Source organism: Mustela erminea, chromosome 19 (genome assembly GCF_009829155.1).
Source record: "Mustela erminea isolate mMusErm1 chromosome 19, mMusErm1.Pri, whole genome shotgun sequence".
Classification (NCBI taxonomy): Eukaryota; Metazoa; Chordata; class Mammalia; order Carnivora; family Mustelidae; genus Mustela; species Mustela erminea.
This window is the reverse complement of record NC_045632.1, coordinates 42,507,417-42,530,898: the sequence shown is the minus strand read 5'-3', so window position 1 is coordinate 42,530,898 and position 23,482 is coordinate 42,507,417. Positions and strand designations below refer to the sequence as shown.

Sequence of the window (23,482 nt, the reverse complement as noted above, 5' to 3'; positions counted from 1 at the left end):
GAAGGAGCTGAAGAGAGGCACACGTTATATGTGGTGGAGCAGTGTGGAGACAACCTAGGGGAGTACGCTGAGAACTGCCATGTTGGGCTGTTTCCTCTGCTCCCTCAAAGTCTTTCTACAGTACTCTGTTGCCTTCCCTTTTAAAGGCTTAGGGCCCTCCTTGGAGGCACCTCCTTGGGCCCTGCCTGTGAGGCCTGAGTTGGTCTATCAAACATACTCTTCAGAGTGGACATGTATCAGAAGCTCACCCAAAAAGCTCCTCTCATTTTACAGTTTTCCAACAATTTCCAGTCCCCCAGGTAGGGTATTATCAACTCTAGTTAATACTAGCCTTGGTTCAGGAGGAAATCGGAGAGTTCCTTGGAGTTCTGAAATGAAGGGTTGGGCTTGTAATGCTTCTACAACAATGGAGAGAGGAAGGCCAGGACAGACCCCTACCAGCAGAGGGTGCTACTTCTGAGAAGCTGGAAGCAGAAGCTGCTAGAAGGCTGGGGTGACTGACTATGCTGGTCTGACACCAGAGAACCCTTCCCTGCTTGGTCTCCAAAGTGGCTTATGGAGGACCCCCATCCCATGTTGTTTTCACAGAAAGCCCTGGCCCTGAGCAGCCTCTGCTTGAGGCCAGTGAGGTGGATAATGCAGGGGTCATCCTCAAAGTGACCCATCCCCCCGTGGTGGGCAGCGATGGCTCCTGCATGTTCTTTGAGGACAGCATCATCTACACCACACAGATGGACAACCTCAGGCATACACCAACTACAGCCAGCCCTCAGCCCAGAGGTAAGAGACCGAAGCCATACCTGGCCCTGTGCTTCCTTGTAGAGATGCCTGAGCCCCTACCCAGGGTACTTCAGGAAAAGTCTCCCTCAGGAGCCCTACGCTTCTCCCCTTCCTCCAGGCGGGCTCTAAGGCCTTAGCCGCAGGCAAGTGTGGCCATATCCACTCTCTCCTCCACAGAAGTGACTTTCCTGAGTTTCTCTCTGTCCTGGGAAGAGATGTTTTATGCACAAAAATGTCACCGCTTCCTGACTGACATCATCCTGGATTCCATCAGGCAAAAGGACCCCAAAGCCATGACAGCCAAGGTGGTCTCCCTGACCAACCGGCTGTGGGTATGTTTGCCAGGCCCCAGGCCTTGCTTCTTCTCCACCTGTCTGGTCCCCCTTCCCCAAAGTAAGTGGTGCCTGGCAAAGGGAAGCAAGTCAAGGGGAATAGGTCAGGGGCACAAGGGGGGCAAGAAGCACACGAACAGGAAGACAGGGCAGTGTCATCTGAACCAAGCCTTGACCAAGAGCAGTTTGGCATGACAGTGGCCCCTGATCCCTGTAGCTCCTCCAGACCAAGGGAAGCCCTGTTCTGCATCCCACTCTGAAAGGCAGGGAGCAAATGTGTGTCAGGCAGCTGCTTCCAGCCCTGCCTGACCAGGGGCTCTTCTGACAGACCCTGCACATCAGCCCCAAGCAGTTTGTGGTGGATTTGCTGGCCATCACCGGCTTCAAGGATGACCGGCACACCCAGGAACGCCTGTACAGCTGGGTGGAGGTGAGGGCCACCTGTACCCCACTGGGAATGCTGACCCTGTGGACACCTCAAATGGACACTGTCTTGCTGCATGAGGGCCAAGCCAACAGTGCCCAGAAGGCATGACAGGCAGCTAACCTCTGGTCCCTGGTCCCAAGGAGGGAGAAACAGTGGCTGAAATTAACCAGCCCAGAGTGATCAAAAAGCAGTATGCGGGCCACTGGTTTTTATAGATTTCCTCCAATAGTACCAATTTGGCCTTCATTACTAACAGCCTGCCCATGCTTGGGAAGCACATCACATGAGCCCAAGTTTTTGGGATGCTGAAGCCAGAGAAACTATTAGGAGTCAGACCTTTTTGATGGGTGATACCAATTTCACCTACTTCACTATATCCTCACTTTCGTACATTCCTTTCATGTATAAGCTGCTTTTAAAAGCATTCTTTACCAAAAAAAATGTTCAATAAGGTGAAAGGAATGACCCAGGTTTGACCTAGGTTTTTTTGTTTTTGTTTTTTTAATTCCTTAAAATAATTTTAGAGTTTTAAGTTTTTAACATTGTAGGTGAAAAAGATTCAACTTATTTCTCCTTAATTTGTTATTTCTGCAGTCAAATACATTATTATAATACTTTTCACCCTAAACACACTGGTTCCCAGTTACTATCAGGCCTCTGGCTGGTCTATTGATTAGAATGAAGTCAGAATCTACAGCTAGAAAAAGGAAAACCAGTGGCCTGAAACATACATTTTTGACCCTCTGGTCATTCTGGTAGCCACTCCCAGCCAGAGCCTTGTGAGAGGCCTTTGGGCAGAACTGAGCCCAAGAGCATCAAAGGTCCCCACTAACAGGCCTTGCCCTATTCCTATCCCACTCCCAGATGGGAGGACCCTCCCCACACACACCCACAGAACTAGGGTAGACAACCAACCAAGAAGTAGGGGATAAAACGAGCCTTTCCTTCTAGCTCACACTGCCTTTCGCCAGGAAATATGGTCGCTGCGTGGACCTGCTCATCCAGAGGGGCCTGTCTAGGTCTGTCTCTTATTCTATCCTGGGCAAGTACTTACAAGAGGGCTAGGGTGACCAGAAATGATGCCCTCACACACCCCCACCTGCCAAGGCTCATTTTAAGAATGTGTGTTCCCATCTGAGGGTGTATCAGTCTATATTTATTATAAATAAAGAGTAATTTACAAGTCAAGGGCCTGGACTCTCTGAGACATCAAAGACCTAAGAACCAGTGAAATAATTTTAGATAACACTCTAACTGAAAGTTATTCAAAAGATGTGGAGTCATTATAACCAAACTGACACAGGAAAGAAGAGCTGGGCGTGGGCAGCCAGGGCAGTCAAGGGTTAAAGGCACAGCAGCTGTGGGCTTGCCCCTAAGTTTGAGAAGGTTGGCTCTGAGACTAGGAGTTGGGAAGCAACTGCTGGGAACCCACCTATGTTCCTCCTGAGGGTGGGGGCAGTCCAGTCTCTGCCCAGAGCCACTTGGTGCCCCACCAGCCTAGAGCAGGGAAACACCCACACTCTGCTCTAGCCTAATCATAACTGGGGTGGGAACTGCAGAAGGAACAGAAGAAGGGGACATGGAGCCAGAAGCTCAGGATCAGGGTAGTCACTCAGGCTTGTGGCCAGGCTCCCTAGGAGAGGTCCCTGCCAGTCTGCCAGTGGGCACAGACATCAGAAAGAGTAGTCAATAGGGCAGTGCATGTGGGCTGGAGGTGGCACAGGTGGCAACCACACTCTGGTCACAGCAGATCTTGAGAGAGGTGATGTTTCTTGGGCAAAAGCTCCTGGATCCACTGCCTGCCTTCCAGCCCGGGCTCAGACCTGTGGTTGACAAGCTAGGCATGACTGCCTGTTTCCTCAACTCAGGGTCCAGCGGGGATGTCTGGGGTATGGCCCTGGCCCACTCGCCCACCCACCCTGCATCCCACCTAAAGGAAAGGCAGCCATAGGCCTGGGCTGGGGCTGGTAGATACAGGACAAAATGGTACTCACACAGGACAAGTCCTCAAGACCCCTGCCCAGGGCCTGCCCTGACACACAGCTGCTATCAGACCCACTGGATCCACTGGCTGATGGGCACTGGGATGAGACCTCTGAGTCTTCAGGAGCTAGGGAGGAGGAAGGTTAGCCGTCAGCAAGGGAGGGCCAGACCCTAAACGATACCATCCCGCTTCTGGCTAAGCCCAGACCTACTCAAAGACAGCTGACTGCCCAGCTCCACTTCGGCCTCCAGTGCTGCTTCCTCTGGGAAGCTGGCAGAATACAGGGGCCACCGGAGTCCCAGAAGAGCCGGGTCTCTGTACAGGTGTAGATTGAGGGACCCCAGTACAGAGCAAGAGGCAGGGTCTCCAGGAAGGGAACTCAAGGCCCCCAGATAGGGGCTGTCACAGTCAAATGGGGCCACAGCAATAGAGGCCCGAGAGCGAACTTCTGCATAAGAGAGAAGGTCAGGTTGGGACAGAACAGAGCCTACCTGGGCCAGGGTCCTGAAGGGAGCACAGGCAAGGGCTGACAAAGGTCCACGTTGCCTCCCATGCAGCCTTCCTCCCACACCCCCACCAGGCTTCCCGCTACCTCGGCACTTCAGGACGTAGTTGACGGTGCGGTCACTGATAGCTTCCTTGCTGGGGGCGATGTCCCGGAAGGCCTTGCTCCCCACACCCATGGACACCATCTCAGCCATGCGTACTTCTGGGTGGAGAAGGGGCATAGGTGAGGGCTCTCTGGATATCAGCTTTGCCCTTGGCCTCTGTCTACCCACTCCCTTGAGTAAGTCTTTCCTGTACATCCATACCCTGCAGATTAGCTATCCTGTGCACAGAGCCTTTCTTGGTGCCATGCTCTCCTCCCAACAATCCCCCCAACAATCACAACTGCCCTTTTAAATATAAGACCTCTGATATTCAGAGAGATTAATACTGTGTCCTGTAGTCAGGTACAGTGATAGCAGGACTGCCTGACTTGGAAGTTCTTTCCCCTACACTGGCTGCTGCTGCTGGACCTCCCTGCTCCCAAGCATTTCCAGGCCCCTAGGCCTGCCTGGGCCCCTGTGGGACACTGTAAGCTGTCCAGAGAGGGGACCTTATATTGAAGTAGGGGGCAGGGACACACCCTTGTTGTGGATGGCCTGCCTCCAGAGCAGACGAGAAATGTCAGCCGTCCAAGCCTGCTTGGTGGCCAAGCTGGCAGCCTGCAGCACAAAGGTGTCCCTGGCCTTGCGACGGCGGAACCAGATCTCAAACCGTAGATTGCTCTCCCCACAGCACTCCGTGAGGCCCAGGTCTGCCATCTGCGAGGTCAGGAGAGAGGCTTGATGAGGCACTGGGGGAGGTGGGGACAAGGAGCATGGGAGGGGTCGGGTGGGCCTACCTTGAAGGAACGCTTATAGGCAAATGTGTCTGTGCCTGTGGGTCCTCGGCGAGGCTTGCTGAAGAGCAGCAGCTCCTCAAAGAGAAAAACGCGGCGCAAGGACTTACGGCGCCCAGTGCGCACCAGGAACTCATCCTGCCGCACCAGCTGCCCCTGTTCCTTGAGGTTAACCTGCCAAGATGGTGCCCATTGAGTGCCCAGCCTCTACCGCCCCCTCCTCTCCACACCCACTGCACCTGCCCACCACAGTATGGCATGACTCACATCACAGCCCTGAATGGCATCCATGGCCAGCAGGTCATTGCCGTGTCGCAGCTGGAAGCGCACGAGGCTCTGGGCGGCCTGTAGGGCACTCAGCTCCTGCACGGCACCCCCGCAGGCCCGTGCCAGCTCCTGTAGCAGCAGCGCATACTTGCTCATGCGCTGAATGGGCTTCAGCAGGTAGGAGGCCAGGTCCAGGTGGTCCCCCAGCATTTGCTGCTTGTCCTGACAGGTGCATAGAAGACCATTAGGTGGCTTTGGGGTGCTTCCTCCAGCCCCTCCTCCCATACAGTCTCAGGCCCATCTACCTTGAAGAAGGTATGACCAAAGCTGGTCATCAGGGCATCGGAGCGAGGTTTATTCTTGCTGTAGAGCGCGTACATCCCAAACTGCACCCTCTGTGAGGACACACAGCTCAGCCTGGGTGCAAGGGGGCCAGCTCCCAAAGTCTGGCCCCTATGGGCCAGATGCCCTCAGCTTGAGAGGACCAAAATGCCAACAAACAGCTCCCAGGGAAGCCTCCCCCGATCCAATCTGCCTGGCTTTGAATGAGAGGTAATGTGGCAAGAACAGGCACTGTGCAGAGTGGTGCTTTCCCACAGGGCCTTTGCTCCTCCCCCTGCTCTGGGACCACCACTCCAGGACCCCTCACCTCAGACTACCCCTTCTCTTGCTCACTACACTTGGCCGCTTTGACTGGTCTCTTCCTTTAAACTTCATCTTTCCTCTGGATGGAGCACTCCAACTCTAGCCCTGCTCTCTGGCCCCAGCTTAAACATCAGTTCCTTAAAAAGGCCTCTAACTGCCCCACTCCTGCCCCACCACTAATTCACTATCCTCGATCTATCCTGATTATTTTCTTCCTAGCTCCAACTATAATCTGGAATTCCCTTTTTTACTTTTATGTCTCTTCTACTAAAATACGAGCATCCAAAGGGGCAGGGACCCTGCTGGTCTTGCTCACAGCTGTACCCATCACAGAGCCTGAAACTAAGCATGTACCCAGGAGCTCTTTGTTGAGTGTGACAGAATCGGCTAGGGGCCATGTGGCCTGTGGGAGGCTTACGTGGCGCAGGAAGGCATAGGCTACTCGGGATGGGTGCTGGGTACAGGCCTCCAGCTCACGTAGGAAGAAATGAAAGTGGAAGTCCCGCAGCTTCTCCAGGTTGCCAAAGAGGTGGGCGCGCTGGCCACGGAGGCCCTGGGGCACATCGGGGCGCTCCAGCTCTGGGAAGTAGTTCTCCATGGTGTAGTCAAGAGCACGGACATATTCCCGCTCTGTAGACACCATCTCCGCCAGCACCAGCTGGAGCCTACCAGAGAGGTGGAATCAGGATTCAAGACCTCTCTCCTGCCACTGCCCTCCCTGCCCTGCCCACTGGCTGCACCTGCTGGGGCTCCTGGGGTCAGAGCTGCTTGGTAGAGGCATGGGAGGGGATGACCCTGGCCGGGCACCCCCTCCAGCCTCCGGTCTGTGGCAGGTAGCCGCAGTGGCCACATGGTGGCAGTGGTGGGCAGGCTCTCTGAGACTCTGCCCCAAATTCTGATCAAGGCTATGTGCCTTCCTCAAGGGAGGGGTAGCAGATGCAGGTGGGATGCGTCTGACACACAGGCTGGCTGTGCTACCCGTCATGGTCATGGTCGTGGTCAGTGGTGGCTTCAGTGCAGCCTCTAGCTTCTGGTCCAGGGCCAGCCAGGTGTCCTGGCATCGTGCCCAGGCCCAGCGGCACTCCTGGCGGATGCTCTCAGAGCCCAACCCTGTGGCCAGAGCCCACATTTTTCGGAAGTGGGCAGGAGGCAAGTCAGGGTGCTTGGTCCAATGCAACTGCAGCCGTTGCAGCACGACCCCAGGATGCTCCTGCTCCAGCTCTGCCAACACCTGCTGCCCTGCCTCAGCCCAGGTCGAGGCCTGTAACACCAAGCCAGGAGAGGCAGTGAAGGTGGAACCCACCAAGACCACTGAGCCTTCCCTTCAATCCACTCCCCATTCCCACAGGATAATGACTCAGGCCATATCCCCCTAGTGGTTGGATTTTGGGGTCAACCTGAAGACAAGGAGACAGAACAGGCAGAAAGTCCTGAAAGAGCCCAGGCTGTGCTGGGGTTAGACAGCTGCCCCTCCATTCTCACTGACCCCCTGGAGCCACGGTCAGGACACCCCACCTACCTGCTTGAAAAAATGGGAGAGCTTCTCAGCATCTGCCAGCTGCTGCCGCTGCCGGGCCAAAGCCCTGGAGAAGTCAGTCAGCTGGGCTTGCAGGGCCAGAAAGCGGGCCCCAACGGGGCCCAGCTCAGCAGCCTCCCAGCCAGCCAGTGGCTGTAGAAACTTCTCCCCTCGCCTGACCTGCTCCTGGAGACAGAGACTGGGCTCAGCGATCTGGGCCTGGTGGTCTAGCTCAAAGCAGTCCTTTCCACAGACATCTGTATATATCATTGTCAAGTCTCTCCTATGACTGAAGACCTTCCCGTGCCCACCCCCCAACTCCCCTCTGTCTCTGTGCCCCTCTCCACAGCCAAACTTCCTAGAGAGGTTGTTATCCTTGGTACCATTGCTTCTTCACCCTGTCAACCTAAAACCTCAGTGCCACCTCCATCCCCAGCCCTTCTCAGGCCTCATCTGACCACCACTCAGCAGCCTCTCGTCCTCTCTCTGCTAGCTCCCCGACAACTCTCCACTCACCTGACTCTCCTCATCCTTCGCTGGTGGTTCCTCCTCCTGCCCCCCATCCCTCACCCTGGGCCATTAAACACTGATGCTCCTGAACACAGTCCACTCTCTCTCGCCTCAGGCAATCTTGTGTGACCGACTTCAAAGGTCATCCATACACCCACATCCACCAAGTGACCCTCTACTCCCTGTTCTCCGAGTTCTAGGCCAATACCCATGGGCCTCATTCCCTCATGGCCATCTCCAAAGCACACCCAAGACTGCACTGATGAATCCCCTTCCCCCAAAAGGTCCTTGTCTCCCGGCCCCTCTCTCAGGGAATGGCACTCATTCACCCCTGCAACCCCCCTCTCCTTCTTACTATGTATCCACCATCAAATCCCAGCAATTTCCCAAATCAATCTCCTCTGCCACCATCTGGCCAGGGAAAGCATCATTCCCTGTGGGCCACTGCGACTGCATCTGTGGACTCTACACAGACATCATTCACATCACTGTCTACCCAGAAACTAAGATAATAATCTGAGAACGTGGATCTCGTTATGTGACCTTCCCACTTAGATTTTACACTGTGACAGAGCCCAGAAACTTGGCCACTACTTTTCCAGCCTCATTTTACCTCATCTCACTCCATTCTCCTTCCCTTTTCTGCACTGCATTTCAACCTCACTGTCCTGCTTATGGTTTGTCAGGCAACCCATGCTCCCTCCTGCCACAGAATCTTTGCACATGCTGTTTGCTCCCTCAGCCTGGAATGTCTCTTAACCCCAACCCCTCTCCCTCCTGATTAACCCAGATCTATTTTTCAGCTTTCAGTTCAAAAGTCCTTATCTCAAGGGGCCTGGGTGGCTCAGAGGGTTGAGCCTCTGCCTTTGGCTCAGGTCATGGTCTCGGGGTCCTGGGATCAAGCCCCGTGTTGGGCTGCTTGGTGGGGAGCCTGCTTCCCCACCCCCCGCCGCCTGCCTCTCTGCCTACTTGTGCTCTCTCTCTGTCAAATAAATAAAATTTTTAAAAAGTCCTTATCTCAAGAAAGCTAGCCCAACACCCCTTCTGGGTGAGGTCTTTATGAATATACTCAGGTAGAACCACCTGTATTACTTCTCTCCAGAGCTTCTGCCTGTTTAAAAACACATACATCACTTTGAACCTGTGATTACAACTCACATTCCAAGAGAGAAAAGAATAGATGTACTTTCACCCACCCACACACCCTGTCCCCAGCAACGTGACCCAATACTTATGGAATAAACAGGTGACCAAACTCACCTGGGCAACCTGGTCCAAGTCCTGAAAAGGACCTTGGGCCTGGAGCAGCATGTCCAGGGAGGGCTCCCTTAGCTCCTCAAGTGCTGGCCAGCCCACCTGCTGCAGCCACACTTCAATCTGGAGGGGGACAGGCAGGGAAAGGAATGCTGCTGTGGGGTGGAGGTCATGCTTGAGATGAGAGGGCGGGTCCATCTGGGCTGAGTTCCCACCTGGTGCAGTCCACCCTGTTGGGCCTCCAGAGTCTGGACCAACTCTAGTGCCTGTACGCGCCGGTTACTCTGGAGGGTCAGTTGGTGCAGCAGTCCATCTACACGGCCATAGAGTTCATCAACCTCATCCACTGCTGGTCTGGTACAGGGTACATGGTCTTAGGGCTCTTAGTTACCCTGCCTCACTCCACCCTGTCCTGGGACCACAATCCTGGCTGGTTCTGAGCCAGCATAGGATGTGGTGAGCTGGGGCAAGATCTGGGACCTGAGTTTGCATCTACCTGTAGTCTGGGCTCAGGGTCACCTCTGGGACTTCTTGTTTCAGCCATGCCAGCTCCAAACTCCCCTGGCCTTGTAGCCACGCTAGCCGTGGTGAGTCTAGCACGTGCTGCATCAGGACCCGTGCCTGCCGTAACAGCCGACCAACTTCCTGTGATTTAAGGCAACAGGTAGTGGAGATGGGCATGGGAGAAAATGAGGGAGACAAGGAGCATCTGGAAAGGTGTCGAGGGAACACTCACCCCAGGCTCCATGGGCCGGGGTACAGCCTTCATGCTCTCGATGGCCCCCTGGAGCAGGGCACAAACCACCTGGCAGCTCTGCAGTAGGGCTTCCAGACGCTGTGAGCAGGGACAGATATAACCAGAGTAGTGCAGTGCTGGTCCCACCCATCCTGGATCCTGGGCCAGCTTTGCACCGCTGAAGCCAACCCCAAAGAGGCCCCTCTGCTAGCCAGGTTGCCTGCCACCCACCCTATGCCCCATGCACTGCACTGACCATCCGGAAGTCCAGCCAGGCCTGGTGGCAGTAAGGCAGGCCTCCTCCCATTGACACTGGCAACCCGGAGGTGGAGACATGGTTCAGGAGGCTCTGATGAGAAGGCAGCTGCTGCAGCTGCCAGAAAAGAAAGTGGTGACAGAGGCCTAGTGGAGAAACAGCCCATCTCTACCCCTGGCCAAAATGGCTCAGTACCTGCAGCCTGGAAGGCACATCCTCTGGCATCTTTCCCAGTAGCAGCACCTGGTACACTGACCCTGGGGCTACCTCCTGCAAGGCATTTGAGTTCAACCATGTTCCCAACCCTACACAAAAGGAATGACCGAAGGCAGTGGAAGCTACACTCCTGTACTCACCTGCAGTTGGCTGAGCCCCCAGAAGAGAGAAGAGCTTGGGGAACAAACTTGGGCGTCCACCAGCACGGTGAGACCCATGGCCTGTACTTCGGTCCTAAAGGAGAGGCTTCAGTTCAGTATCTAATTCCCCAAACTTGCCATCTCCCAGCTCAGCTCCACCCCTCAAACTTCCTCCCCCAACCTGGGGATGCTGCGCAGGTAGAGCAGGAGACGGAGGAGTTCATGGTTACTGCACTTGGGGTGAAGCCAGGCAGGGCTATGGGCACAGAGAAGCAGCACTGCCCGGCCTTCTACATCCCGAGTCCCTGTGGGGAGAAGGCGGTGAACACCTACCCAATCAAGTCACCCCCCGCCCCCAACCCCAGTCTTTCCCAACTACCTGGCAGAGTAGCCATGCCACTGGCCAACAGCTCCCAGGCCAGGTCTTGAGCCAGGAGATAATCAGCAGGCTTAGGGAGGCTAGATCCACTGAGGTCTTCGGAAGGAAAATGGCTTGGGTCTGCCTTGGGCTACCCACCCAGAGACCCCCCCCCCTCCACGGATCTGGGCTTCAGCTGGAGTAGGGTGAGAGCCCTCCACACCTTCAGGAACCCCCACTCCCTTCCAAGACTTCCTTGGCCCTGCCTCCCTTACCTGCCTCCAGTAGCTCTGATGACATCTGAGATAATGGGCCTCCAGGGTCCACAGGATCACTGTCTAAGCCCTCAGTACCCAGGCAGGCTGGCATTAATCTGCTTGGAGCTTGGTCCCTTGCCAAGCTTCCCCCTTGGCTATCACTCTCACCCTGTGCGAGGCTGAGGTGGGAGGACATTGGGCACAGGAGGCTCTCCACTCCAGAGGGCTTTGGTCCCTCTAACTGGAGTGAGGAACCCCCTAATGTGGAACCCTGGCCATCCCCTGACCCATCTACAGCCATCTGTCCTGGGGGTGACTGAGGCTTCCCAGGCAGGGGGCTGCCCTGTAGCCCTTCTCCCTCAGCTGTCCCTGCTGTTGGTCTCAGAGGATTGGGGTCCTTAACCTGCATGGGGGGAACAGGTTCCCCTTCATCCCAGGCATCCCGGAAGCTGCACACTGCAAACCTCCAGTCAGTGGCGTGACCCTGGGAGTCCGAGGACTCATCCCCAATCTCCGGCAGCCCTTCCATCACCCCCTCCTTAAGAGTGGGCCTGCTCAGACCAAGTAAGAGGGGGTTGGGCCCTCAGTGTGAGGCTTCTGCTCATCCAGGGAATGGGTTGGTGATGGTCGGGCTACAGCTCCGTGGGTGAGACAGGCAGAAGGCACTAGACCAGAGGAGGGGCTGGTCTTGGTGCCCAGAGGGAGCACAGACGCAGCGGCAGTTCAGACCTGAAGAGAGGGGAGAACAGCAGGGGTCAGTCCCCACGCGACCGCGCTCACGTGGGCCTCAGCCATGAGGGCCCGCACGCTTGGAAGCACACTCCCCGCCACCTTTGCCGATCTCCAGTCTACGCGGATGGGCCGCCGCCATTGCGTGGACGCCGTGCTGCCTAGTGCCGACACCCGCCCCACCGGGCCTTGTCTCGCCACGAGACTCCACGCCCCACCCCTCGCCAACCCGCCTCACTCACGTCCCCGGGACGCGGAATCGCGTAGCCGAGCCCTCAAACCTGCCGAGCCCTCGAACCTACCGCACCGCCGTCGACGGCGGGTACAGCGCGCCGCCCGGCGTCCACGGGCGCCGCCTCCTGGCCGCAGGGAGGGAACGCAGGGCGGCAGAGGACGCAGCGCCGCGCCGCCCCCTGGGGGCCGGAGGACGGAGCTGCATCCCACCCCAGGCCCGACGGCAGCCGGCCGGACCCCCAGGAAAGCGCGGAGGGGCCGGCCCTTGCAGCGCCCCTCGCCAGCCGCCGTCCCACCCCAACCCTCGGGGCCAGGCGGCTCCGCTCCACTCCCACCCTCAGGGCCCCCTTACTTTGATTTGGCTTTTCTGTAGCCCGGAAGGGGCAGAGACTACCAGCCGTTTTGCTGTGCCCACTCCCCCGGCCTGCCTGGGAACGCCGGAAGCGGCCCCCTGCTGGGGAAGGCGGTGTTAAGTGCCCGAGGTGAGTGATCCGGTGGGCGGCGTGGGGGTAGAGGGAAGGGACTTGCGTGGGGGGGAGTGGGGCACTCGGGGGCGGAGACGGGGTTGGTGAGGTTTCTGCTCTTGAATGCACGCAGTATGGGTGGGTGGGGGGGACTACCTCACCCTCTCTCCTCAAAACTGGGAGCATTCACTCCTCACGGGAGAAGAAAAGTGTGAGCCCACGGTCTCAGGAGGTCCCTAGAAAGAGAAATTCTCTAAGCCCAAACCAGCTGCTTGAGCTGCTGGAAACCGATAGGGGTATCTTCGTGGAGGGTAGGAGGAAGGCACCCCTCCCTTGCAGCGCTCAATCTTCCTTCCAGGCAGGGCCACTAAGAGGCAGATTGTTAAATTCCGTGCTAGGCTGGGGATGGCTGTCTGGGCTGGAGGGAGGGAGGGAGCATGGAGGCCTCTGGGGGTAGGAGCAGACTCAGGCCTACCAGAATCTACCAGGCCCAGACCCTCCACTCTGGTGCGTTCCTGGGCATTTTCACCTACCACCCCTCCCCACAAAGTCCCGCCAAGGAGGCTGGGACTGAGGTCAGGGTCCTGGAACCAGAGACATTAACCCAGGGCCTGCTCCTTCACTTACCTGCTGGGTGAGCTCCAGCGACTCAGTACTCAGTTCCCTTTAAGCCTCACCTTACTCACCTGTTTAAAAAAAAAAAAAAAAAAAAAAAGGAAAGAAAAGAAAGTCATTCCTTTTATTTTCCTGGGGTTGTCGATAGGAGTAGGGAAGACCCCATGTGTCCCATGTGTTAGATGTTCTGTCGTTGCCAGCATTTGGGCTGTGTTCATGTCCCCCCCCCCCCCCCCATCATTTCACCATCAGTCAGGGGATCCTGAACTGGTGAAAGTTACCTGGAGAGTTGACCTGTGAGATCCCTCCCAGCTCTGAGGTGTGAGGTGCCTTTAGGGCATGTGTGCCTGGCTTGACACTCCCCAAAATTTGTGGGAAGACTGTAAGAAGATAGGCTATGTAGCCAGAGGAAGGCACGATGCCCCACAACATGCTCAGGCCCTTGGTTCCTGGGAGGGGAGGGGGCAGTGGGTATTATGGCTTCCTTGGCTCTAAAGCAGGCACCTTCTCAGAAGCCTGGAGGTTCCCAGAGGAGCAGACCTGAGCCTCCAAGCAGGCACAGTGGTAACAACAGCAACCGGCTCCCCCGATCCCAGCTGCCACATCAGCACCCCAAGTCCAGACTCTCAGGCCAGCTACCTAGGAGCCTTCTTCTCGAGCTGATCTGACTGTCAGAGGAGCCTTGGAATTGTCTTGCTCCATCCCCAACGCCCAGCCAGGACCTGGTCCCACTCTCCTCTAGCTTTTGTGAGCATCAGGACCAACCTTGGATCCCTCCCCAGTTGTCCCAGGGCCGCCCCATTGAGTCATTGCCTCCTGCTCCCTCCCTCTCCTTCTGCTGCCCACTGTCTGCCCACCCCCAGCCACCAGCCAGGCCTCCTAGGAGTGCTAAGATCTGGGGGGACCTATGACAGGCACACATACCTTCCCCCCAATACCAGAGGCAAGTAAGAGACCTCAAGCCACAGGCCATAGCTGGCCCCAGCACAGCCAGGCACGGGCGGGCAGACAGATTCAGGATCAGGGTCAGGCCTTGGTTTATTCACTCCACATAGAATGTGCATTGTAGCTTCATGGAAACAGAGGGTACTGTCCACTTCTGTACTTCCAGCACTTAACATAGGGCCTGGCATAGAATAAATGCTTAGGGGTCCCTGAGAGTGGTCACATTACACCTGCCCTCCTGAGGCTCCCCATCCTTAAGCCAGCTGTGAACTAGAGTCACAGTCACAGAGGGAAGACAGAAAAGGCAGAGAACTGCACAGCCCTAGGATGGCAAAGATACAGATAGAAATGGGGACACACAGAGGCCTGGTGGGGGAATACTGGGAACTGAGCCTGGAACCAACCCAGGCCGCTGACCACAGCAGGCTCTGCAGGGCTGAGCTTGCAGGACTGAACAGTGACTCATGGGGCCCTTCTCTGTGGCTCTGCTGGCAGCAAAACCCGCTCATAGCAGCCTTTTCCACTGAGATCATAAAATGGGGATCAGATCATAAAATCTCTCCCTCCCCTGCCCCGTCCCTAGCCTTCCCTCAGCCTCCCATTCCTTGCCAACATGACTCAATCAAAAATACGATGGGGGCTGTGGGCCTAGTGATAAGAGACCCAAAGTCATTGCCCTTACTCTACCCCAAACTTTGCACACGCTCTTCAGTACTGCCTCAGACAGCAAGTGTGATAATACCCCAGACCTTCCAGATTGCTCTCACTTTTGGCCTAAATAAACTCCAAACTCCATACTGGCCTGGAAAACTCATCTGATCACAAATTTTGTTGCAAACTTTCCTCTACCTGGAAAGCTCATCTCCCCTAGTCAAACTCCTTCCTCCTTCAAAGCCTGGCTGCAACTTAGGTCACCCCAAAGGCCCTGTCTACCATCTTGCCCAACCCAGGACTTGCTCACTCTCCTATTACACACATGCCTGCCTCTCCCCCAGCTGTACTCACCTGCTTTCTCCCCCTCCATCTCTGGCTAACCTTGTCTTCCCAGCTAGTCTACCATCCTTAGTTAGCCAGCACCAAGCCCAGGAGTCCCTCTGTACCCCCTCCTCCTACACGTTTAGTTGCCTGATTATGTGGTTTTGATTTCTACCACCTTTCTAATCTACAAATTCTCAAAGGATGTCGTTTCTGTGATCTCCCTTATGAGGAGCTGCTTAAGATTACAGATCTCTGCATCCCCATTACTTTGCTGAGTCAGAACCTTGGGGCAGGCCCAGGAATCTACATGGCTTTTTTTTAAAGGTTTATTTTTAGAGAGAAAAGGAGCAAGGAGGGGGAGGGGCAGAGGCCGAGAGAGAATCTCAGGCAGGCGTCCCACTGACTGTAGAGCCCCGATATGGGGTTCGATCTTAGAACCCCAAGATCACGACCTGAGCCGAAACCAAGAGTCAGATGCTTAACTCACCGAGCCACCCACCCAGGTGCCCCAGGAACCTGCATATTTGACATGCAGGGGATTGCGACCCTAAAATCTAAGAATGGTTGCCTGCCCTCTCCAGCCTCTTCATGTCCTTAGGCTGCTTGAGCAGAACAAGCCTCCCGTCTCCAGCCTTCCTTTCTACCAGTCCATCCTCCACGGGGGTTTCTTTCGTTCCATCTGGCACCAACTGCATTTGAGCTCCCTGAAGCATATCACTGCCCACACCACTCCCCAGATCACAGTTCTCCCCGGCCAGCTCTCTGCCCCCTCCACAACTCAGCAGTGTTTCCCACACCAACCCCCACAACCCCAGCCTTTGTGTCCCCGGCTGGTCTCTTCACAGCACATCAGCCACTGCTCCTAGCATCTTGCCACATGTGCTCTGGGCATCCTTTGTTTATGCGGTTCTTTCTACCTGGAAGGCACCCACCCACCCAACTTTGCCTGTATTGTCTGAACCCTTACATACACACACTTTCACATCCACTACCTCCTCACAAAGCCTTCCCAGATCTCCTCAGAACCGCACAGCACTTTCCTCGATCCTCGCCTTGCGTCTAAAACCTGTAATGGCGAACATTAGTGATCCCTTACTGTAGGCCATGCTGTTTACTAGATTCTTATCATTTTTTCACTTCGTCCTGACAGCAAACTTCTAAAATAAGTATACTTGCTTTTCCGTCTTGGAGATGAAGACATTGAGACTCACAGAGAGTATGTAACTTGCCTGAGCTGCCGTATCTGGTAAGTGACAGCTGGACTGTTAATTCTAAGGTCCTATCACTGCCAACTCTAAACAATGTGAGGGCAAAGCCCAGTTCTTCCCGTTTTCCCATTTGTAGCCCAGAGAAGGGAAGTGCTTGTTGACTACCTGTGTAACCTTCGCAGTGTCAGAGTCCTTCAGATCTATAGAGACAGAAAGTAGATTAGTGATTCCCTAGAGCCGGGCAGGCAGGGGATGACAAATGACTGCCGATAGGCACAAGGTTTCCTGGGGATAATGAAAATGTTCTAAACTTAGATTGTGATGAGGGTTGCACAACTTTGTGAATATATTAAAAAAACCTCTGAACTACATACATTTTAAACCGGTGAGTTTTGTAGTATATGTGTTGTATCTTAATAAAGATGGATGTTTTCTTAAGTGCTTCAGACACAGTGGGAATTGAATCCGGGGCTGTTGTTATCTAAGGGTTTTGGTCCCTAGATGTTTCTGGACCCCACACTACCCAATTTAGAGTGTAAACTCCCATGGTAACCAGCTCCCTTGAGATTGCCTCCCACCTGCCATGTGCAGAGGACTTCTGTTTATTTGTCCTATACCTGCCTCCAGATTTTCAAGGAAGGCTTATCTGGTGCCGGGATGTGCTGGCTGCATCTCTAGGTACCTTGGGACCTATCTCCTGGAGTCTCTTTTCCCACTGGCCTCCCCCATTTTAGAGTGGGCTCCCAGTTCTGTGACTGTATGCCCAAACAGCGATCCCTGAACTGCCACTGCAGGTCCCGTGCTCAGGCGACCATATTGGAAGATATAAGGGAGGAGGGAAAGAGGTCCAGAGGGCCCAGCAGTCCTTCCCAGGATCCCCCTCTATTTTCTCTCCTGGAAGCCCAGGGCAGACAGTCATAAGTTTGTATTTCCCTCATCAGATACCCCAGTTGCCCCTGCAGCCCTAGGACCCCCAGACACATGGACACAGGACACCCATTCATCCGAGAGATGTTTAATGTGTCTTAGGTTCAAGATACAAGACACAGGACAGGTGCTAACCCCAGGAAATTTTCCTGCCACCCAGTCAGCCCGCTTACCACTGCAGCCAGGTATCCCAGCCCCAGAGCAGTGAGACGGTGGCCCTGGAATACCTGGCTCCTTTCCTATTTGGGGAATGTCAAGGTGGTCACGGCCCAGAGGCCACTATCTCCCTTCCTCAGAAAATCCAGACCCAGGAATCTGAAAGATCCAGACTTGGATACAGAGCAGCAGATCTTCAGAGCGACCCCTGCCAAGAAATAGCCCGAATCTGAAGCCTGGCCCAGCCCTGTGGCCTTGATGCTGGAAAAGGAAGAACTACGGCCCCAGTAACTGGCAGCAAAGGGAAGGAAATAAAGCAAGAATTGGACACAGGTTCCCACTGTCCCCCCGCCCCCCACAACTGGCTATAGGTAGCGGACCCAACAGGGCAGCAAAGCCTAAGGTTGAGGCCTGCTCTACCTCCTACCCCATCTCTCTTGAGGACCAGCCCCTTGAATAGCCTCAGTGCCAGGGCACTGTCCTTGAGCTGATGCTGGGGAGTGGGTGGAGGGCAGGAAAGGCCAGCATCAGCTATGGAATGATGCCCTCACTTTGGGGGCAGGAACAGCTGCCTAGAGTGACCCTAGGGGGACCCATTGAGGAAAGGGCATCAGCTTCCCAAGTGGCTGGGCCTACGACCTAGAAGTCTGGACGGGATCTTGAGCCAGGGTAAGGGCCTTATTGAAAGGGAAGGTGGCAGGGATTAGGAGCAGGGAAGGTGGTGAAAGGGCCCCTGTGAGGACCAGTCCAGGATACCCCTCTGACCTGCCCCAAGGAAGTCCAGTTGCTAGTTCAGGCTCCTCTGGCCCCTTGTCAGGCTAAGTGGGCTCCTCTGTCCATTGCCCAGGGAAGACTTCCCATGGGGGGGGGGGGTCCAGCCTCCTGTTCCTCCTTGAGCCCGTGGGCTACAGCCGGCCACCTTTGTTGAACTGGATGCACCAGTGGGAGTTGGCTGTGCGTGGGCTAAGATGGGTGCGGTCCTCGTGTCCCATGAGGGGCTGCAGCTCCTGCTGCTGGGGGATGTCAGCGCTGCTCTCACTGCGAGAGCGGCCAGCTTTGGCCAGGCTTGGTGGAAAGGCGAAGCTAGGGCGTGGATCGTAAGGCAGGTCGAAAGGGGGCTGGGGCTCTTCAGCGGCCAGTGGGCAAGGAGGCAGACGGGACATAGTTGGGGCCTGGGTACAGGGCGGGGACGCCAGGCTCTCCAGGGACGAGATGCTCTGGTTCCAGCCCGCCTGCATGTCCACGGGCACAATCTTGGTGGTTTCCGAGGACACGTAGACTGCCAGATCTCCCTGCCCACTCTTCCAGGGTAGCTCCTTCTCTGCACAGGTTGGGGAGGGGGGGATGATGCGTGGGCTTGGGCACACCTCAAGGCTCCCTGAGGACAGAGAGTACATAATGCACTCATCAGTAACACAGTGGAATCCTTCTCAAGTATCACCACATTTTCATAAATATATTCATTCCACAGTTGCCCTAATACATCCATATGTGTGATTCGTGGATGAGGGCAAGCTCTCTATTTTATCCCCAGCACCTAGCACAGGGCTGGGCACCCAGTAGTTGCTCAGCAAATACTGACTGAACAAAAGAAGATAATTCAATCAAGAGAAAGCAGGCACCAGGCAGGGATAAAAGCCCATCTATGATCAAGTCCTCACCAGCTTGCAGCATTGGCCTCAGAAACCACATCCTGCCAGGCCCTGTGCCAGAGGAGACAGCAGCGAGGGTAAGGGAGATCGTGGGGCTCCACGCCAAAGGCTTTGGTGTTGGACGCCCTGCCTGAGCCTCCACCACAGCTGTTTGGTGGGACAGAGCCCAGAGCATGAGCTCATGCAAACCCCATAGCAGGCTGGATACTGTGCCACAGAGGGGACCTGGGCCAAGAGGCCCCGCACTGCTGGCAGCCGGCATAGAAGGCCAGGCCACTGCATGACAGGAAGTCCGAGGTTCTGGAAAAGAAGCCCCCTGGCCACATCCCGCCCCCTGCTGTCCCAAGTCAGTACAATACCTTGCGTATAATAGGCGCTGGGTCTACCCGCTCATTGAAAAGTCCTGCGCAGTCGAGTACATTATGAAATGCACTGATGCTGTGATTGGAAGTAAAACTCCCTCTCTTGAAAGACCCAGAATATTAAAATTTTAACCACCACCACCACCAATGAAAACAACAACAAAATTCACTCTTCAACTTTGGAGGAGGCTTCATTGGTCTGAGAACTATTAAGTGAAAGGGACAAAAATGAGCATATATCTCTTCTTTCCTGTATGAGCTGCACCTCAAAGTAATGAAGTCACTGAGGAGAAGTTTTTGGTAGAAGTGGTGCTGGTAATGCAGACGAGAGATGGAGAGTCCTGGATGCAGTGCTGGGACTGGCAATGACCGTCAGCGGCCCTGAAGACAGCTGGACAGCTGGGGGCGAACTTCACTACGGAGGGGTCGGGCTACCACCTGAACCCAGTGATCAGCAGTAACCTCCCAGAAGAGAGACCCCACCGGGGATGTGTTTCCGGATGTGATGCAATACAAAGTACACTATCACTGCCTCTGAAGGGTTCTTAGCAAAACATCTGAACCGAAGTCTGATCGAGATGTAATGACTGGTTTAAAGGAAATATAAGGCCCAGTGAAACATACGAAAATGATGCCTAGGGGATTCAGTCAGCAAAATCCAGACAAGGGAAGACTGTGGGACAAATAACCAGATTATTTCAATAAACACATGGGGAGGAAAGAAAGGAAAGGGGTAGGAACCTATATATCAGGGTTTCTCAAATTTGACACCACTGACAAGATGGAACAGATACTTTGTTGTAGGGCTGTCCCGTGCATCAGAGGACATTCAGCAGTGTCCCTGGCCTCTACTTGCTACACGCAAGTGCACCTCTCCAGTTGTGGCGACCAAAATGTCTCTGGATATTGCCAAATGTCCCCTGCAGGCAGAGTCATTCCACTACCACTCCCTTGAGACCACTTGCTGTAGGTTACAGAGACTTAGCAACCAAATGTCATATGTGGGCCTTGTATGGGTTTTTATTTGAACAAATCTACTGTAAAAAAAAAAAATTACAACAATCAGGGAAATTTGAACACACGATAAAGACTTTAGATATGATAACGGTATTGTGGTTAGTATTTTTTAAGAAGACTATGTATCTTTTAAAGATACATGCTCGAGTGTTTATTGAGGAGATAATATGTTATCTGAGATTTGCTTCAAAAGAACCCAGAGAAGAGGGGGGCATAAGTGAGGGAATAGATGAAATAAGATTGGTTAGAGTCGGTAATTGCTGAAGCTGGGTAATGGGTAAATGGAAGTTTACTTTATTATTCTATTGTATATTCTGCAATTTTCCATAATAAAAAATTTTTTAAATGACCTCTGCAGAGCCAACTACAGTGATATTATGAGGAAGTTAAGTCTCCACATATGGAAACATGTATACATTGTTTTTTATCCACAACAATGCCATTTTGATGAATTCAGACTCCTCCCCCAGGCCAGGCTGCCACCCTCACCAGGGCTCTACCTGAGGGCAGATATACTGAGCCTGGGTCACAACAGAGCCTAGTGTTAGGTTTGCTTGTCACCTCATATGCCTCGCCAGACTGTAAAGGGAGGCTGGGAAGTGGGGACAAAGCTGTAGGCTTTGGAGTCAGATGGATCAGGTTCGAATTCTGGTTCTGCTGTGGGATGCTGGGCAAGTCCGAAGTCCCTTTGGCCCTATGAGCTCAGTTCCCCCACCTTGGTTGTGGTTGTTGTGAAGACTGAGTCAGATCAGGCATGTCAGATGTCTGATTATAAAGGAGATGCTCAGTAAATGTTGACTGGGGAATAAATGAGTAGGAAAAGGGAGTTGTCTGGAGGAAAGGCCATGAGCAAAAAGGGAAGAAGGCAGCTGCACAGCTCCGGCCTGCCTGAGAAGGAGCGAGGCTGGGACGAAAGCATTACCTGAGACCTTGCCCTCTTGGAGAACCTCACTGGTGGCCCGAGCCACAAAGATGATCCCCTCGTCGTCCTCCTTCTCTGTCTCTGAACTGTCACTCTCCTCCTCCTCCTCAGACTCCACAGTTAAGATCACAGCAGCTGGACGGGGACAAGAAGCAAGTGGGGATGGCCAGCCTGGCAGCTGCCTCTTGGTGCCCCATAATCCCAAGCCAGTTCCCTGTCCACCCAGGCAAGAGCCCACAGCTGACACAGCCCCCTACCTTCTCCTCTGGCTACTTCAGTTCTGGCCTAGGGGTTGGGGCTGGAGAGGAAGGGAGGTGGGGTGCTTCCTCAGAGGAAGCCAGTGGGGAGGTTTTACTTTCCACCTCCTCCATCCCGTCCTCTCAGCCCCAGAGCCCATCATCAACTGAAAATACGAGCATCTGGAAAGGTGAAAGGCCCATCAGTGCTCAGCTCATCCAAACTCTTGGTTTTGCAAAGACACTGGGCCTCAGGGGCTGCACACCCTTCAAGCTCGCCCCTTCTCCATGACACCTTCTCTAAGTCCTCAGGGCCTATAACCTGTAGTTAGTAGCCATTAGACGCCTCCTGCCATAAACGGAGATCTGCCTAGAATATGTCCAGCTTTGAAAATCAGGGAAGCCCATCAGGTCCCTAAAGGGAGGAGCCTCAAAAGTCTATGGCTCTGAATGCAGCACAGAGGAGATCCTCCAGGTTTTGGCTGATGGACATCTGCCCTCCCAGATCTCTCCTCCCTCAGCCCCACCCCCACTCCCTGCTTGCCTGTGTCCTGAAAGCCCAGGTCTCGCAGAGGTTTCCCATTTGTGGCCTCAGTGTTAGCCAAGCCATCCTTCTGAGGACCAAGGAAAAAAAACCCTAAGCCTCTGACCCCAGCTCAAAACCCCAGCCCTGTTGTCAGAATCTATGTCAGTCCCACTGGTTCCATCTGCCCTTGGCCCCCCAGGCAAGTGTTTGGAGTCTAAGTAACCTCTGCTCTGGCAAGGGCTCTGGACACCTCAGCCTGGGCTGAATTAGGGACTCACGGAGCTCCCCCTGCCCCTGCCCCCCCAGGAACCTGCCTTTCTCTTGCTGGGTTCATTTCTGGTAAAAGGTCCTGCTGCATCCCAGCAGGTAACCACCCTCATGACAAGAGGTGGATCTCCCTCAGAAGGCCTCACCTTACCCTTCTGTGACTCCAGGAAGATGCAAAAGGGAACACAAACTATTGTACCCACCAAGGCCTTGAGGATTATCCAACTAGGGGGCCCCCTGGGCTGGATTCCAATACTTGGGAGCTCGAAACTCTGCACCATCAGCATCCAGCCCCAAACAGAAGTCCCAGAGAAAGCACGTGCCTTCTTGCGACCAGTCTTGCGAGGTCGTGGCTTGCTCTTGTTGAAGCAGATGTTGTGCTTGGTGGACTTAAAGGACTCTAGCCGCCGCTTCATGTTCTGCTGGAAGATCTCCTTGTCCTGCCGTTCCTGAGCATCCTCTGAGATGAAGTGGCGGCTGCAGCTGGCTTTGTACTGGCAATGACAGCCCCACCCTGCCATGAGGCTGGGAGCCTTGGCCTCCCACAGGAACCCAGGCCACAGCACCATATGCACCATATGCACCATAGGCCCTGCTAGCCCAGTTTTTCCAGAACCAACCATGGATTAAAAAAAAAAAAATAAGGGCACCTGGGTGGCTCAGTGGGTTAAGCCTCTGCCTTTAGCTCAGGTCATGATCTCAGGGTCCTGGGATCGAGTCCCGCATAGGGTTCTCTGTTTGGCAGGGAGCCTGCTTCCTCCTCTCTCTCTCTCTCTGCCTGCCTCTCTGCCTACTTGTGATCTCTGTCTGTCAAATAAATAAAATCTTAAAAAAAAAGAAAAAAAGAAGAAGAAGAAGAAAAAATAGGAACCCAGACAGACTGTATTCCCAATTCACTGGGGGAAAAAAACTTCTTTTTATCATAAACCTATTCCCTCCAAATCTGGCATCCCTATCCTCTACAGCCCTTCCCAATCCTCTCTGACTTGAAGTAACAAGAGGCAGGGGACCCTGTATCTTATCCCTCAGGGCTACTACTATTTCCTTCTTTGCACTTCCATTTAGGAGCCTGGTCCCTGTGCCGGGCCCACACCACCCGCAAGGTACACAGGATTCTCCCTCCACAAGGAACTCTCTAGCCAGCCATTTCTGCAAAAACTTTGGACTTCCAGAACTATCTGT

General features: G+C 54.4%; 3 protein-coding genes across 20 annotated transcripts in view; 1 reads left to right on the top strand and 2 right to left on the bottom strand.

Annotated features, from left to right (window-relative positions):
• The window catches only part of KCTD19 (potassium channel tetramerization domain containing 19), a 29,414-nt gene extending 26,791 nt beyond the window's left edge, over window positions 1-2,623 (top strand). For all 3 annotated transcript variants that reach the window (XM_032324310.1, XM_032324311.1, XM_032324309.1), the window contains exons 13-16: window positions 589-780; window positions 958-1,112; window positions 1,441-1,542; window positions 2,491-2,623. In XM_032324310.1, coding sequence (XP_032180201.1) covers window positions 589-780; window positions 958-1,112; window positions 1,441-1,542; window positions 2,491-2,604 — 563 coding nt within the window. In that variant the 3' untranslated portion in view covers window positions 2,605-2,623. The remainder of the gene's footprint in view (window positions 1-588; window positions 781-957; window positions 1,113-1,440; window positions 1,543-2,490) is intronic.
• Window positions 2,624-2,652: 29 nt separating this feature from the next.
• PLEKHG4 (pleckstrin homology and RhoGEF domain containing G4) lies at window positions 2,653-12,716 on the bottom strand. Of its 7 annotated transcripts, none has more exons than XM_032324291.1 (23): window positions 12,651-12,716; window positions 12,094-12,476; window positions 11,081-11,791; window positions 10,827-10,922; window positions 10,629-10,752; window positions 10,448-10,541; window positions 10,287-10,361; window positions 10,092-10,208; window positions 9,836-9,934; window positions 9,596-9,744; window positions 9,315-9,453; window positions 9,106-9,222; window positions 7,339-7,521; window positions 6,560-7,080; window positions 6,238-6,484; window positions 5,480-5,569; window positions 5,175-5,396; window positions 4,911-5,081; window positions 4,653-4,830; window positions 4,116-4,232; window positions 3,735-3,971; window positions 3,534-3,649; window positions 2,654-3,362 (listed from the first exon to the last, which is right to left on the bottom strand). In XM_032324291.1, exons 3-23 carry the CDS (start codon window positions 11,589-11,591, stop codon window positions 3,357-3,359), a joined length of 3,609 nt encoding a protein of 1,202 aa, XP_032180182.1. In that variant the 5' UTR covers window positions 11,592-11,791; window positions 12,094-12,476; window positions 12,651-12,716; the 3' UTR covers window positions 2,654-3,356. The 7 variants fall into 7 exon arrangements, with proteins under 7 accessions (XP_032180188.1, XP_032180182.1, XP_032180184.1 ...); XM_032324293.1 differs by having other exon boundaries at window positions 12,094-12,204; window positions 12,378-12,708; XM_032324292.1 differs by having other exon boundaries at window positions 12,094-12,479; window positions 12,651-12,703.
• The window catches only part of SLC9A5 (solute carrier family 9 member A5), a 26,212-nt gene continuing 15,441 nt past the window's right edge, over window positions 12,712-23,482 (bottom strand). For 3 of the 10 annotated variants that reach the window (XM_032324299.1, XM_032324302.1, XM_032324307.1), the window contains 5 exons: window positions 22,624-22,794; window positions 22,052-22,121; window positions 21,272-21,406; window positions 18,980-19,021; window positions 18,122-18,696 (listed from right to left, as the gene is read on the bottom strand). In XM_032324299.1, coding sequence (XP_032180190.1) covers window positions 18,224-18,696; window positions 18,980-19,021; window positions 21,272-21,406; window positions 22,052-22,121; window positions 22,624-22,794 — 891 coding nt within the window. In that variant the 3' untranslated portion in view covers window positions 18,122-18,223. Of the gene's footprint in view, window positions 12,726-12,757; window positions 13,176-18,121; window positions 18,697-18,979; window positions 19,022-21,271; window positions 21,407-22,051; window positions 22,122-22,623; window positions 22,795-23,482 lie in introns of those variants that run through there. The other 7 variants (XM_032324301.1, XM_032324303.1, XR_004281185.1 and 4 more) reach the window with 6 other exon arrangements.

Bases quoted from the DNA above. Each gene is read 5' to 3' on its own strand.
- PLEKHG4 (XM_032324291.1), bottom strand. From the start codon at position 11,591: ATGGAAGGGCTGCCGGAGATTGGGGATGAGTCCTCGGACTCCCAGGGT. The intron at 10,362-10,447 runs GTGAGTACAGGA...AATGCCTTGCAG, and splicing joins GGGGGCTCAGCCAACTGCAG to GAGGTAGCCCCAGGGTCAGT. The intron at 7,081-7,338 runs GTAGGTGGGGTG...TTGGTGTTACAG, and splicing joins TCTCCCATTTTTTCAAGCAG to GCCTCGACCTGGGCTGAGGC.